We start from the raw sequence: 14,960 nt of genomic DNA, 5'->3' as shown, positions 1-14,960 counted from the left end.
AATCGTCTTTGTGCGCATAACGTACATAAATTAACAGCTGAAAGTGTACCAGCATATACGGGAGGCTTTGATTCATTTGAAAAAGTGTCTAAAAAGTATACGTGTACATGTTTTTCTTACAGCCTTTTTTTGGAGTCACCTCTGTTTAGGTCCTATAGTGGACAACCGTTAAGAAAAACAAAAACGAGAAAATATAAACGTTCTTTTTCTTATTTAGTGAGATAAATAAACTAGGCCTAGATTAAAAAAAAATAACTTCCATGAAATAGATTTGAGTCATTTTACTGCAAGCATTTCAAATCGACCTAAATTCTTAGTTGTGTGTGTCATTACATAACCCATCTCGCCCGCGGCCGAGAAAATCGATCGCCAAGGTCGCGGCTGGACTACCTAGCGGTCAGCAGTTATCTAATTCACAAGAATCGCGTCTGTCATATGTGATTTTATTTAGCTGCAAACACAAGAATCGTACACAATGACATTAAAGCTTACTCTTCTTAATTTGAATTAAACGATAGAGTGTCAATAAGAAATCGTTCTGCTTAATCATAAAAGCAATGCCATTCTCGAACTGAAGCAGTATCAGACAGATAGATCAGCTGTGGGATTAAAGGGGGAAAAAAAACTTATATTAATTAGAGTTTAGTCATCATACTGCAAACATTGTAAATCTTCCTGGGTTCTGAGCTCTCTATGTGTGTTTTACCTTTACGTAAGTTATCCGATCCCTCATCCGCGGCCGAGGAAATCGGTCGCGGCTGCACTACCTAGAGGTCAGCGGTTATCTAACAACAAGATATATATACAAGAATTGTTTCAATTTTATGTTCTTAAAGTTTGTTCACCTTCAATTTATTTAATTAAACATTAGAATGTGAATTGAGAAGCCCCTCTAAAAATTGATAAAAGCCATATTATTCCAAATCAGAAACATCATCAGACACAATTCAATAGTGAATTTGTAATTCTAAAATGTTCTAAAAACTTATACATGTACTAATAATGTTATAGATAAACAACGAAAAACCACAAAGATTAAACCTTAAAATGATGATCACCCCTAGAACATAGCCAAGGAGATCCCGCGCGAGTTGACAAGTGATCCGCGGTAGCTTCGTGTTCTTCTACATGTACCTTATCACACGTGCATGTTTATTGATATTTTGTACGATTCAAACTATTTGTTTATTCGAGATTTTGACCGGTACATGTAAGATTGACTTGTGTTTCAATTTAAGATTTTTTTATTTACCCACGAATATTTCCGCTAAATACTGCTGAGAGGTTTCATAGATATCGTAGAAAGTAGTTGACGTCTTCATAAGGTTGCACATAAAATGAGAGAGAGAGAGAGAGAGAGAGAGAGAGAGAGAGAGAGAGCGCTCAAAATTGGTAGCATTATTTAGCCGAATTTAGAAAATGAAACAGTCCCCAAGCGTTCAAGGCAGGATAAAAAAAAATCAAATATCAAATTAACACATGCGGTAGAGGCAATTGCAACTTCTCTGGCCTTTCCGGCAAGTTTGGAAAAACACCTCGAATGTATTAACATCACCGGGTGTTAGAATTTTATACAAAATGGAGTGGCTTCCCATTAAAATAAGTATCGGCAAGAAGTCTTGTATGTCGTTTCTGTGTTATATTTTAGTGTATATTGATACCTTTAATGAAGTATAGCTCGCATCTCAACAGATCATAAAATGTGTTGTAATTATATCAAGTTTTATAAAAAGGGGGGTTGTCATGGACGCCTAGGTAATACATTCGAAGTGTTTTTCCGAGCTTGCCGGAAAGGCCCGAGAAGTTGCGATTGGCGGTAGAGGCTGACACGATAAAAGAATTGTCCAGAATTGAGGGATTTAGTGATTATTTGTAGAATGTTCACATGAGTTTTTAAACAAGATTTGTTTAGATTTTATCGGTTTCATGATCAAAGTGCAAGGGCTTTATTTTTTTTCAAAATGTGGTTTTGAAGACCTATTTTTGGCGACTACTTAACATGTGTACATTTTTCTCCTCAATGTATGTCACTTTCCCACCCGTGTGTTTATTCGGTCAGTCTATGGTGGCAGGGGATAGTTTTTTGGTCGAGGATATGCGAGGCAGATAGTGCTCATATATGTGATTTAAATTTTCAGTGGATTTTTAAATTTGCTTAAATTGGTTTGCATGCAGGGGACACATGGTCCCGACTCTTGAGAATTTTTAAACATTTCAGAATAAAACAAGTACAACTTACATATAACACTATGTAGAATAGCCAGGGACGGTCTCAAAATTTTCTGAAAAATTGCCCTTTTTCACATTTTCACGGGTCCAGCACCACGCTTCAGTCCCAAGCAACTGCCATAAACTACCACAAGATTGGTAGCTTATTGTATACCCATGCAAATAATCACCAATTGATGGGGGTTCATTCACCTTCTTTCCGAGTGACATTTCGTGTTCTGAACCCACCCTACTTTTCAAGCACAAAACCAAAAGTGAAAATTTTAGCCACAGTTTCGCATTTTCATTCCATATCTGATGAAAAGTGCTACCGTTATTAAAGTGTCATATATCAATTAAATTGACATGAGCTCCTATATCCACAAAATGAATGCAATAAATATTCTAGCAATTTATACCCCTCAAAAAACCAGCCAAGCCTCAGGTTTTCCCTTTATTTCAAAATTTTGACCGGGTCTTTCCTTCGAAACTATCCCCTGCCATTTATGCTAAGTCAATCCGCTCCACGTGCGACCAAAAATCTTGTGTCGCGTCAGCGCACATAGCTCAGAATATTGCCCCCGGGCTGCAGATCAGCAACTGATAAATAATTGAGTAACATTTGGAAGGATGCTTTCACTGCAGCGGTCAATTGTTAATAACAATAGACAATAAGTGTCTAAATATTCGATGTCAATTAACCTCACATTAAAGGTGCGATATCGTAATCTGAGAATGTGGCTAAAAAATTAACCTGTTGAACACGCTAAACTTCTATAGTTATGAACAGAATAAAATATATATTATCAGAGACATAAATAACTTAATAAGTTATTTATGTCTCTGGTTTTATAAGTTAATAGTTTTAAGTCAAAGATTAAATAAAATTTGTTCTCAGGATTAGAAGTAATGATATACGACTACATTAAGCAATAAAGTCGGTCGATCGTCATTAAATCATCAGAGTACTGCAAGTGTCGACAGTCTCTTATTTCTTTGAAACAATTGACTTGCAGACTATAATATAGCGTATGCATTTAATTGCGATAGATATTTTTTCTTGGAGATTTTACTTATTGTTATATGCACATTGATAAAAAAAATCATCGAAGTTGTGTAGTATGAGGTTGTAATGCAGATTAAGTGACCTAAAACTCAGCTGAATATTTTATTTTAAATCTAGCTTGTCAAAATGGGAGATTGTTAACTTGTAGCTTGTTAACTCTGAAAAAGTCTAGAACAGAAGAAATAAAGTCTTTATAGCTTTCGCTACATCTTCTTATTTATGTGTACGCGTACATAAAGCTATATTAGTGTTTTTTTTACTGTATAAAAAGTGTTGTTTTTCCTAACCTTAAATTGAAATCTATAGAAATTCAATATCTACATGTAACATCTCAAAAGCTTTGATATAATATTATATAGAAGAACTTGCCTGGTATGAAAATAATACTTTGAAATTAAGTCTCGTTTTCGATTTCTTGAACTTACTATTATCATATTGATAATCCAGTATCATTAAAGACCATTTCCCTTCTCCTTACACTCGCCAGTTTCTGATAGACCTGTATCAATAACAGACTATCTCCACTTGACCTCCACATTTGCATACAATCTAAATAAACACCTACTTAGCAAAGATATGCCTTTATCTGTTTAATGAGTGGTGCAATACTCAATCTAGAGGTTACATAGAAAACAGGCATGAATTAATTTTTTTTTGTCTCCATTTGAAGAGTTCCAATCAATTTTCTAAAGCTCTAAATTAAGAAGAAATGGTCGTGTAAAGATGACCTTTTATCAATACAGGGTCTGTCAGGCTCTGACAAGTGTCAGGAGAAGGAGGTGTTTTAATCAGACTGATGGACAATCCTTTCACGACACGAAGTTGCGACGGAAGACCTACTCGTTGCTTTGCAACGAGCTCGGCTCTAGTTCAAATCAATGTTTTGGATCTGCAAGATTGGATTAATATGCATATAAAAACAATATCTTTCAAACTTTACTGAATACTGACAATCTGAACAAGTGGTTGCCTGTCTGGCTGACAGGATGATAATCTGCTATGAATGATTATCAATCACAAAATCTTTAGATTCATTCTAATTTAATTACTTTTTTTTCAATTTCTATTACCACTATCTTATGTACACAAAATTTCTCAAAAACTCCATTAACCAATAATAGAACGTTAAATGGAATGGATTTTAGTCAAATTCTGTATTTCATTTTTCATTATTTACTATACTTTAGGAGTGCATTTCAAATGATCAAATGAAATTTGAGAGTCAGTCGTAGACTTGTAAGCAAGATGCATGTTTTTGTTAAGATAGGTTTAATATACATGCAAAAAAATCTTTTTCAAGCTAATTTGTCTATCTTTTTATTCATTTTAAGCACAAATAAACGTTCCTAAAGTTTAACCCTTCATTTTAGGTCTTAAACTAGAATTTTCACTTCAACATTCAAAATGTAAACGTAAGCTTTGTTTACATAGCAAAGCTCTGTAAATTGCTTATTATAACTGAACGAATGACACTCAAATTTTGGTTTCCCATTAAAAATCCCTTACTAAAAATTGTAATCATTAAAATCGGAAAATATTTTTTGACCAAGATCGTGGCCATTACCCCTTCAAAAAAATCATTAACAAACTACATACGTTTCCATGGTTTTTAGATTTGGTGAATTCAGATACATTACTAATTGAAATATTAAAAAGTGGTATGATTTCCCTCGCATATTTATATCTTAAAACAATGGTTTACAGTTATGTGAAAATAAATATTAGTCATTCTCAAATGTGTTTCATCTAACAAGATTGTTGTCATATATTTCATGTATATCGTCATATATTCAACAGTAACCGTCCTTTGCCTACGTACCTTGATGCAGACAAACCTTCAGGAGACGATTTCGTTGCTTATACATGTAATACTATTTATTCAGGCACGCATCACCGGGGGGAGGGAGCTGCCCTTCCACCTTTTCTCGCAGCAAACATTTTTCTTAAATTTATATATTAAAAAGTCAATTGGCATGAAGCTGTCCCCCTTGTTTTTGCTTGTCAAGATTTTTTGGATGAGTCTAGCCCCTCCATTTTTGGAAACGATGCTACATGCCTTTAATTATTGTTCTTTCTACTAATATTGTCCTTCAATAGAAACCATCATAACATTCAACTATGAAAAGTTTTTGCATTGTCATGATAAATTAAATGTGTTTATTTTAGATCAGTCGATGGAAGCAAACATCACATGCATCTCTGTGTAGTGGAAGGGAAGTTGATGTACTTATTATAACATATAAATCGCAAAACATCGAACGATGAATCACAACGCCCACCCATCCACCTATACACACATGTAAATAAATTGATTTTGTTGGTGTTTATAAATGAATATTTATCATATTGATGTAGTGTTGATAATCAAAGTTTGAATTCTACGAAACTTTATCGAGCTCGCTCCTTTGCGATTTTTCCTTCATTAAATTTAGTTCGTAACATCACTCAAGCATAAAGACAAATAAAATTCAATTCCATTTTTTAATTTACAACAATTACCAACAAATTAAATTCAACAAAATATATTGATAATACATTGTATACAAAACCGTTCGTTTTATTCAACAAAAATATACGTATTTACATAAAAATCCGCAGGTTTTGTTACCAAATTACAAGTAAAATTCTATGAATATGATAGACTATAGAATTCGAGATCAGTATGTATGAACTTTAGGCTCTTTCGCGTGCAATGAATTAATAAAGTTCATGTTTGTATACTTGCACGTCTTATGTATTTTATAACAGAGTTGTTCTTCTTATAATAAACATTTGTTGAATCAAGACAACTTGTTTCAAGATCTGCACCATTTATATTTTTTTACAGAACATTTTGTTCAAATTAACAGACATTTTCATCTTTGATATCATGAAATGGTTACATGCTAGATTTAAAATAATTTTCAATAGGGGATGGTTAACACACGAAAAATGTTTCTAACAAAAATATTTACGCACATTATGTACCTTTAAAGTGATATAAGAAAACCAGTCATAGTAAACATTTTTAAATAATTATCTTGAGACGTCTGTGTCTACAGTAAAGTTAATTTTAAAAATTCTACCATATATTCTTGAATATTACTATGAGTATTATCTACTAAAGCAGTCTGTACAAAATTCGACTGTGAAGGAAACAGAACATCTGTTGTTTAGAATAAAAGCTTAAAATTAAATATCTATGGAAAATATAGTGATAATCTTGTATCACTCAAAACAATTTACCACAGTTTTTCTTAGTATATCTTTTCCCAAACAAGTTTTTTTTTTAGATATAGTGGTGTTCTCTACTCTGTGACTTCAACCATATTTTCGCCATTTTTCTCGACAAAGGATGCTCGTCCGTAACTCTATCGTCGGTTGTCAGCGGATACATGTCTGTGTTGACAATAGATTCTGGGACGGCGCTGTACTCAGCACCAAGTCACACAAGTCTTTGCTTTCATCTACACTACTGAGCGCCGTCTCCTGGTCGCCGTCTGTTCTGTGTGTTCTGGCATGTGTTGTATACGTGCATTGGGTAAAAGTGGTGGTTGGCGGATCTGTGTAGAGGCGCCTGCGCGGATCCACTTCATCCGACAGGCAGCATCCCAATCTCGTGAGAACACACCTTATTAGTCGGAATCGCCTAAACACAGGAAAAGTAAAGCGTGAGAGTGTAACTATAAGACCCTTAAAGTCATGCAAAACAGTTTAAGTAAGATTATTTAGTTAATATTATATCAGAAAATGGCAAAATGAAAAAAATGTAATACAAATCCTCAAGTATATTTACTTGATAACCATCTTTTAAAATTCCTACAGTATTTTCGACGATGACAAAGTCATTTTAGCACTTTATAAAGATAAAATTGTAAAAGTTGAACAGACCGCTTAATTCTTCCGGTTTTTTTTTATTTTGAGGTTTTTGTATTGCTCTTTAACGTCATCTGAAAATTTGTTGTCAAATTTAAAATTCAGCAATATTAGAAAAGTATGAAGACTTAGAATTTCAGTTATATATGTGAAATAGAAATTACAGTATCATGATTTAATTTGCAAACGTGTTTTAACAAACCATGCAAATTATTGATTAAATGCATGTATACATGCTTAGCATAAATAATTATGCATACTATTTAATCGTTTTCGAACCACCAGAACATAACATTTATTCAAAATCTAGGCATTCTCAACATGCATGTAAATATTATGTCCTATTTTTGTAGTTTCGTCAGCAAGTATTATCTAACATTAAATTAACATTTAACTCATAATTTTTGGGAAAAACATCCTTTTTCTCAAAAGCAAAGCAAAAGATTAATTATCTGCCTACGTTGGATATTAAAAATCGTGCTTGTAAAATTAAGCGATTTGGTTTCAACAAATAAGATATAATTACTTAATTGTAGATTCATGACTGCATCAGGTTTTATTTTTTATCGACTCTTTTAACTCTTCTAGGAACGGATTAATGAAAAACTGTATTACAAATTCTAATTATATTTGTAAACCAGCTCAGGGATTTCAAATAAATTCTGTGATTATAACAGAAAAGCGCTAGTCAGGAACCATTACGCTGTGATTCGCTGAGGCAGTGGCTGCTATTTTGTACGGATCCAGTTCTTTCAATAGTTAATCAGGTCCGATAGTTTGATGGATATCTCACAGAGCTACTGATCGTGAACATTGCTAATGAAAAGACGACATAAGTAGTGGGGGCTATATCTCAAATAGCTGTCTGGGCATGTTGTGAATGTTCAATAAAACGATGCCATAATTAATGGGTACATTAACCAATATAAATATTGATGTTATACAATTATACGCGGTTGCTGTCAATTGAATTAGTTTTTGTTTTGACGATGATGATGAAATTTACGTTTAATATCTTTTCACCACCCTGAGCAGTTACTAGTCAAGTATACACAAATAAATGCTCTAAATAATAAAAGTATACAAACATGCTTGTATGGAAGTGAACTACTGTATAATTTGATACGGTTGTTTCATTTGCATCAAGATATTCCAAACCTTGGGTTAATTATCGTTAACAGACGCTTATACATATCATGCTCTTTTACTCTCAAGATGTCTATATTAATAAGAAACTAAAAGAAACACGTTTATAAGCTGAGAGCCAATGCAGAACTTCAAATGGCAGTTGCTTACACTTTTCCTGCAGTCTTCTCTTGTTGTTATGAGTTTGTGTATTGAATGAAGCGCATTGTTTCTTTGAATAAAATAAAACGGGAAAAAACATCAAAACAAACTGCCAGTCTCTACATCAATTCCAAACAAATAAATCATACTAGAAGCGGATGTAAAAGTTACCTCAATCAAGTACTGCAGCACACAACAAAGAACTACCCACCTGAGCTGCCGACATATTCTTGTGCTGAAGACACCGTATATGATTGGGTTGGCTGCGGAGTTTAATGGAGCCAGACTTTGCACAAGTGAATGGAGGCCCATCGTGGATGAGTTGACAGGTATGAGATGATAGACGCCCATCAGATTGAATATAAAGTATGGACTCCAACACAAAATGAACACTGTTAGAAACAGAGAAAGCACGCCGTGTACATCAAACCAATCTTACGATCCTTACATATGATATGTAGATTTAAAAAAAGGTACACACATATTTACAACTTAACAATTTATATTAATAATCAATTGCTTATGAAACATTATTGTTTGTGAGGGAAAGTTTAGTAGTGAATAACATAATGTAGCTTGTAGTGACTGCATCGATAACTAGTCAATAAATAATACCAAGTACATTAATTACATTACTTTAGATTAGTATGTCTTAAGATTAACGTTACATTACTTCAGTATTTCTGGAAGCTGAATATGTTATGTATAATTAACACCAGAGATAAATCATCGATATCTTAACGCATCCAAATGTTGGCTACGCCAAAGAAGGCTATTAAACAGCAGGTGTTGTGATGCTAATCTAATATTTTGTGATGTGTTTCTGCAAAAATGTTTCCTTAGTTTTTGATTAAATAAATACTTGTACCTTCTCATAATTATCAGAGACAATATATTACCATTCACCAGATTATATTGTTTGTAGTTCTTCTTATCTCATTATTTATTTTTTTTTTGGGGGGGGGGTGTTAAAATACCCACCAAATATTATAACGAATGTCATCTTAATGGTTCGGATCTTTGCCTGTGGTATGATCCCCCGTGAACTCATATTGGTTTCTCTCCCTCTGATAAATTTACTCTCTTTGAATGGAGCTGTTTTCTTCCCAATCTGAAACCCTTCAACAGAAATCAAGAATCTTAATTACATCGACGCGCTGTCGAGATTTACTAGGATAACAGAGTTCTCTAAAATACTCCTATTCGTAGTAAATAGTTCCTCAAATTCTAGAATATTTGGTCAGCAATGTGCTTTCGCGATGTTAAGTTATAATTAATCAATAACCATAGTTGTATATATTAGCAGTATGCAATGCCATGTGATATTTAATGATTTTACGGTACAGGCTCAAGTTTGTTTTCATAGTTTAAAACCCTCACAGATGTGCGAACATCTTGTCGATAGATAATGAGACATCGCTTTCAGTAGCGGCCTTGTCATTCAGTTCGTCATAAAAGTACATTTGAAATACAGTATTATGTTGAAATAATTATCAAAATACAATGTATCCTCTTTTCTATGATCAATATTTCTATTACCGGTATGTATGTACATGAATGACGCCGTTGATATCGACATCATAGTTAGTCTTTGACATGTTTCAATATCCCATCACATATTAACCTTTAGACCTGTTAAGATTTAAAAAAAACAAAAAGTGATAAATCTAACCTGGTTTGGCTTTTAATGGTTTTCCTCCTTCGTGACCCTTCTTATCTCCTTTTGACTTTGGGCCTCCACGGCCATTTATCAGGATGATGTTGATGATAGCAGTATAGCAAATACCAATTATGATAGCAGGGATGAAGAACACAATGAAGGAGATAATGGTAAGATATATCTACAATAAAACGATATTATGAGGCTAAATTGGGTAAGAACATGTTTGGGCCTAGCGTATTCATTTACACATTTTCTTTCATTTACATCTTTATATTTGTGATTTGGTTGTAGATATCTTCAAAAATCTTGGCTTTTTTAAAATAATGAGGTTGTAATCTGGGGTTTTTTTTTTACTATAATTAGAATATTTCAATGAGAAAAGCTGAGTGAATAGTTGGTATTAGATGCGAAGTGGACGACGTTTCCTGGCGTTTTAAAATCCAAATTGAAGATCAAAATTAACTTTTGACACTTTTTTGATACAGCTGGATGGAATGATACATGGAAATGAGTACCTGCCATTGTACCGGAGTCAAATCTATAAAACAGTGGTCTGTTTTGAACAAAACGGCCGAAGGAATGGAACACAGACCCGCTAACGTCCAGCTGACAGCGATCATTAGCCGAGGCCTCCGCCCTGTAAAGATCAAACCAGTCAATTTGTACTCACTCGTGTTCCTGAGAACATGCGCATATCAACGTCAAACTCGTTACAGTGTGATGAGGAAAAAATAATTGATATACCATACAGGAGTTGTATGAGGTCAAAATGTGAGTGCAAGATGTATTACTGACAAAGTTGGTGATAAGTTAAAAAGTTAGTTAGTGACGATTTAGGTCAAAGAATAAGTCAGTCGCTTTAAGTTAGTGCGTAATAAGTTACTCAGAGATCGTCACCGATTAAGTGGATTTTTAAGTCACTTAGCTTTAGTATAAATTGAATACTAATAATATGCAAATAAGACGTCACCTGTAAATGTGTGATGAGTACTAAATAAGTGCTTTTAAAGTAACTGAGATAGTATATATTACGTCACCGATTTTAATTTGGTAACTTACTGAATGAGCGAGGTTAAAAAAATGACAATAACGTTACAATGCTGAGGACTTTTTTCCCAAAATTCAAACTTGAAACTTACAACTGTCGCTAAATCCAAGAGGCCTGGCTATTGCATCTAGACGGTCTATACTCATTGCTACCAGAACAAAAGTCGAGCCGTACGTAACTGCCGCCTAAAGAAAATCACAAATATGTGAAATTATATTAATAATCTTTAACTAAATTAATTTGGTTAACTAAATTTAATTAATATTAATGTATTTTATCAATTTTAAATCATTGTCCTTGATGTACAACTCATCAGAATAAAAAGTATGTGTGTGTGTATATATATATATATATATATATATATATATATATATATATATATATATATATATATATATATATATATATATATATATGTTGTGGCACAAATTAAAATTGATTTTGATTAAATACTCTATTAGGTAGAGTCTCTAATAGCTTTTACATAACATTAAAGATAACATTATTATTACATAACATTTACGAGAGCAAGTTATAGCTTGGTAGCTATTTCCCTGTGGTGTAGTTACGCGAGCGTAATTTTACGACAAGGTGTCGATGTAATCAATTTAGTTTAATGTAGTTTTGACAAAAGCATATTCTAATTATTCTAATGCAATATGCATTAAATGTTTCAGTAATTAATTGAATATTTTACATCACGGCAATTAAATTAACACTCAATATTCCAACCGTAGAAAAAATCTTATCATGAATTATTAAAAGACCTCATTACAAATTGTGTACTTGTTTGTTATTATCATCAATATAATACGCAGTAAGTTAACACCAAAGTCATCAATATCCAAATCAGAAAATCACCTTTAGGTTGCTTCAATAGATATCTTTTTGTCATCTTATTTATTAGATAATATTCGAGAACTGTTAAAAATATAATTTTTTCGTATCAAAATTTTACCCCAAAAATGAAAAATTGAAATTTTGGAAGCTAAACTGTAAGTAATTCTATGGATAGCTTTATCCCCATTTCACCGACAATTATTAATTTAATAAAGTTTCTCTTTTGTGCATTATCATTTAGTAGGCTTAGATGTGTATAAAGGATGCTGCCAAACCTAATATCATGGGCTCTGTCTTTATCTTTGACATTAGTTGAGAATTCTCAGCGTAACATTTACAATAGACAGACGAAAAGGAAGAAATCTTGATCTCTTGTATATGAAAAGTTTATTTTATTCTTGTGGCTACAATCGTATTGAGAACTAAATTACAATTTAAGTTTGACAACAATGCATAATAGAATTTAACAATTACTTTACTATTAAGAGGCTCACGGGACACAACGCTCACCAAAAATCACATCTTCCATCAAAGCAGCCTATTAATTCTAATGAAGAACCAAAATACTAAAAAAAGTAATGCATACTTAGTTGCGCAAATATTGTTCTCCCTGTTTTATACCCTTTTTTGAGTGGGTGCAATGATAATTAAAGACTTTGATACATAACTAAAATCCACATGCTTTAAAGTCTATTATACTAAAGTACTGTCAAATTCAACTGCATCTGCTCATATTCTTAATCTGAAAACCCCCATGAAGATATTCCTTTGCTGGACGTAACGGTTGATCAGCTATTTTAATCGCTTTCTAACCCCGGGTGATAAGGGTTTCAACAAACTTTTGTCTACTGTATATAAAATGACAAATTATGATTAAGATTTGACGCAACAAGTCATTTGATATTGGGTAAAACTTTAACAAAAACACTTATTTCAACTTTGTCTTATTACGCCCTTTTGAAAATTGCGGTAGCCATTAAAAGCCTTAAAGGACTGTTTACCTCATGCCTCTCTCATATTGACCAAGTTGTTACGAAGGAAGAAATGACAGTATAAATAGAAGTCACCTACCACTTCAACCAATACGATCAACGCTGAACAACTTTTGATCAGACAAGCGCCTTTGACCATCGTTTCAGATGAGCCAAAAATGTTCCGTTTATCAAAACACAAATATTTAGACATGTTCTGATATTTCTTAACGATTCTAGCTAACCAAAACTAGCTTTATTCGGCTGATTGAGTTTTCGGCCAAACAAAACCCAGACTCATCATTTTCTTTGTGTGATCTTCGGTATATGTGCAACATTATTTTTTTTTATGAAAGCTACACTGTAAAAAAGATTTTTTTATGAAATTAATCATATTGAAATGTGTTCTTCTTTGAAAGATGAAGTACTATCCATTATATAATGACAGCCTCACAATTTAAAAATCATTTGTTCTGGAGGCAATGATAAATTCATTTTAAATGTTACAAAAATCAGACATTAAATGTTTTGAACGACCATTTGTCTCCCTGTGGTCTTTCAAAGCCTTCCTTTGAAGTTTAGGTCCATTATATGTATAAATTCTTTTATCAATTTTGGCTGGGAGACTTATGGTTTAACCTTACATTGTTAAGATTTATGATAACTAGTAATCTTCATGTAAGTGAATAATAATTACATAACTATGCAAATATGAGATTAAATTAATACCATGCATGAGAAAATAATCTATCTCTTTTGCACATTTGGGGTATGCAATTTGGAATACAATTATTAATTGCATAGAAGGAGAAAGTTTACAGTGAACACATCTTATGAAGGACAGTTACTGGCGGTCAAGGAATACCACGTTTAATATATATATATATATATATGTATAGTATAGTCAATAACCTACCATACCAAATCGGACAATTTTGCAAATCACTTCGCCAGCATACCAATGCATGGTAAATCTTTGGACAAGATCCGGCAGTACGCTGAAAACTCCAACTAGCAAATCTGTAAAAACAACTAAACCTGTAAAATCGCAAAAGATCTAGGACATAAGTTTATATCATAGGTGTTTTGAGTGAAATTGATTTTATCTAGAGTACATACCAAGTATACAAAAGGATTCTTTTCATTTTTTTTTTTTCAAAACCATAATATTGAATAATCTAATAAGTGGATGACGACATGTCCTAGATTTTGGTGAAGTGACTCTAACAAGTACATGTAGACGTTGTTTACAAGGTTTCACGATGTTGCGGTATGTTTTATAGACGTAAACTGTTGGAGGGGGGGGGGGGGGGGTCCTAGACTATTGTATGACACCATTCAAATACTATAGTATATGTAACATAAATTCCGTTCCATCTACGGCACAAATTGTAAACCAGGCCCATTTACGGAATTTTCAGACATGCGCTATATATTGCTGAATTGTAGATGTGTTTAACACACTCTCAGGGTCACAATTCTTGGTTATGCAAATTGTCACCACACATGGAAACGGGACACAGTGATTATCTTAGATCTCCTTTATGATAAACGGCCAATTGTAATTCGTAAATCTCAAAAGTTAATAAAAGCTCCAATTAAGTACAACAATTTCTCTTTATGTAATTCAGAATTCCTAAAATGCAATTTTCTTATTATTCTCTGAAACTGCAGAGGGCTTTTTAGCCACATTTGTTGATTCCAATTGATACATGAAAAGGAACTATTTCAAAGCGGGGTTCTTTTTGCGTGGTTAATTGTCATTGTACAATTATGGATAATCGGCACGCAATGGAAAAATATTGCCGCGATTAGAAGCTCTCTTTTGCATGTTCAGTCTACATTATTAGGTTTTTATGAAGTATGCTCCTTTTGCCTACATTGATACTGATACTTTAATCATTTGGCTTAAAAATTTTCTCGCTAAAATGCATAATGTGTTTTAAGTATTGGTACCCTAATGGCCTCTTATAAAGTTTGTAATACATGTAGTACTTCTTTATTATAGGTATTTTAGTGATT

At 33.0% G+C, this 14,960-nt stretch overlaps 1 protein-coding gene across 4 annotated transcripts in view; it reads right to left on the bottom strand.

The window, feature by feature from the left end:
* Window positions 1-5,741: 5,741 nt before the first annotated feature.
* LOC128155871 (cardioacceleratory peptide receptor-like) overlaps window positions 5,742-14,960 on the bottom strand; it is a 31,823-nt gene continuing 22,604 nt past the window's right edge. For 3 of the 4 annotated variants that reach the window (XM_052817749.1, XM_052817748.1, XM_052817750.1), the window contains exons 4-10: window positions 13,855-13,958; window positions 11,219-11,312; window positions 10,595-10,716; window positions 10,089-10,257; window positions 9,398-9,535; window positions 8,628-8,808; window positions 5,742-6,902 (exon numbers count right to left, since the gene is read on the bottom strand). In XM_052817749.1, coding sequence (XP_052673709.1) covers window positions 6,638-6,902; window positions 8,628-8,808; window positions 9,398-9,535; window positions 10,089-10,257; window positions 10,595-10,716; window positions 11,219-11,312; window positions 13,855-13,958 — 1,073 coding nt within the window. In that variant the 3' untranslated portion in view covers window positions 5,742-6,637. Of the gene's footprint in view, window positions 6,903-8,425; window positions 8,487-8,627; window positions 8,809-9,397; window positions 9,536-10,088; window positions 10,258-10,594; window positions 10,717-11,218; window positions 11,313-13,854; window positions 13,959-14,960 lie in introns of all 4 variants that reach the window. The other variant, XM_052817751.1, reaches the window with a different exon arrangement.

The sequence above is a fragment of the Crassostrea angulata genome, chromosome 7, assembly GCF_025612915.1.
Source record: "Crassostrea angulata isolate pt1a10 chromosome 7, ASM2561291v2, whole genome shotgun sequence".
NCBI classification, from domain to species: domain Eukaryota; kingdom Metazoa; phylum Mollusca; class Bivalvia; order Ostreida; family Ostreidae; genus Magallana; species Magallana angulata.
Note: the sequence above shows the minus strand (reverse complement) of the source record. Positions and strands in the feature narration are given on the sequence as shown.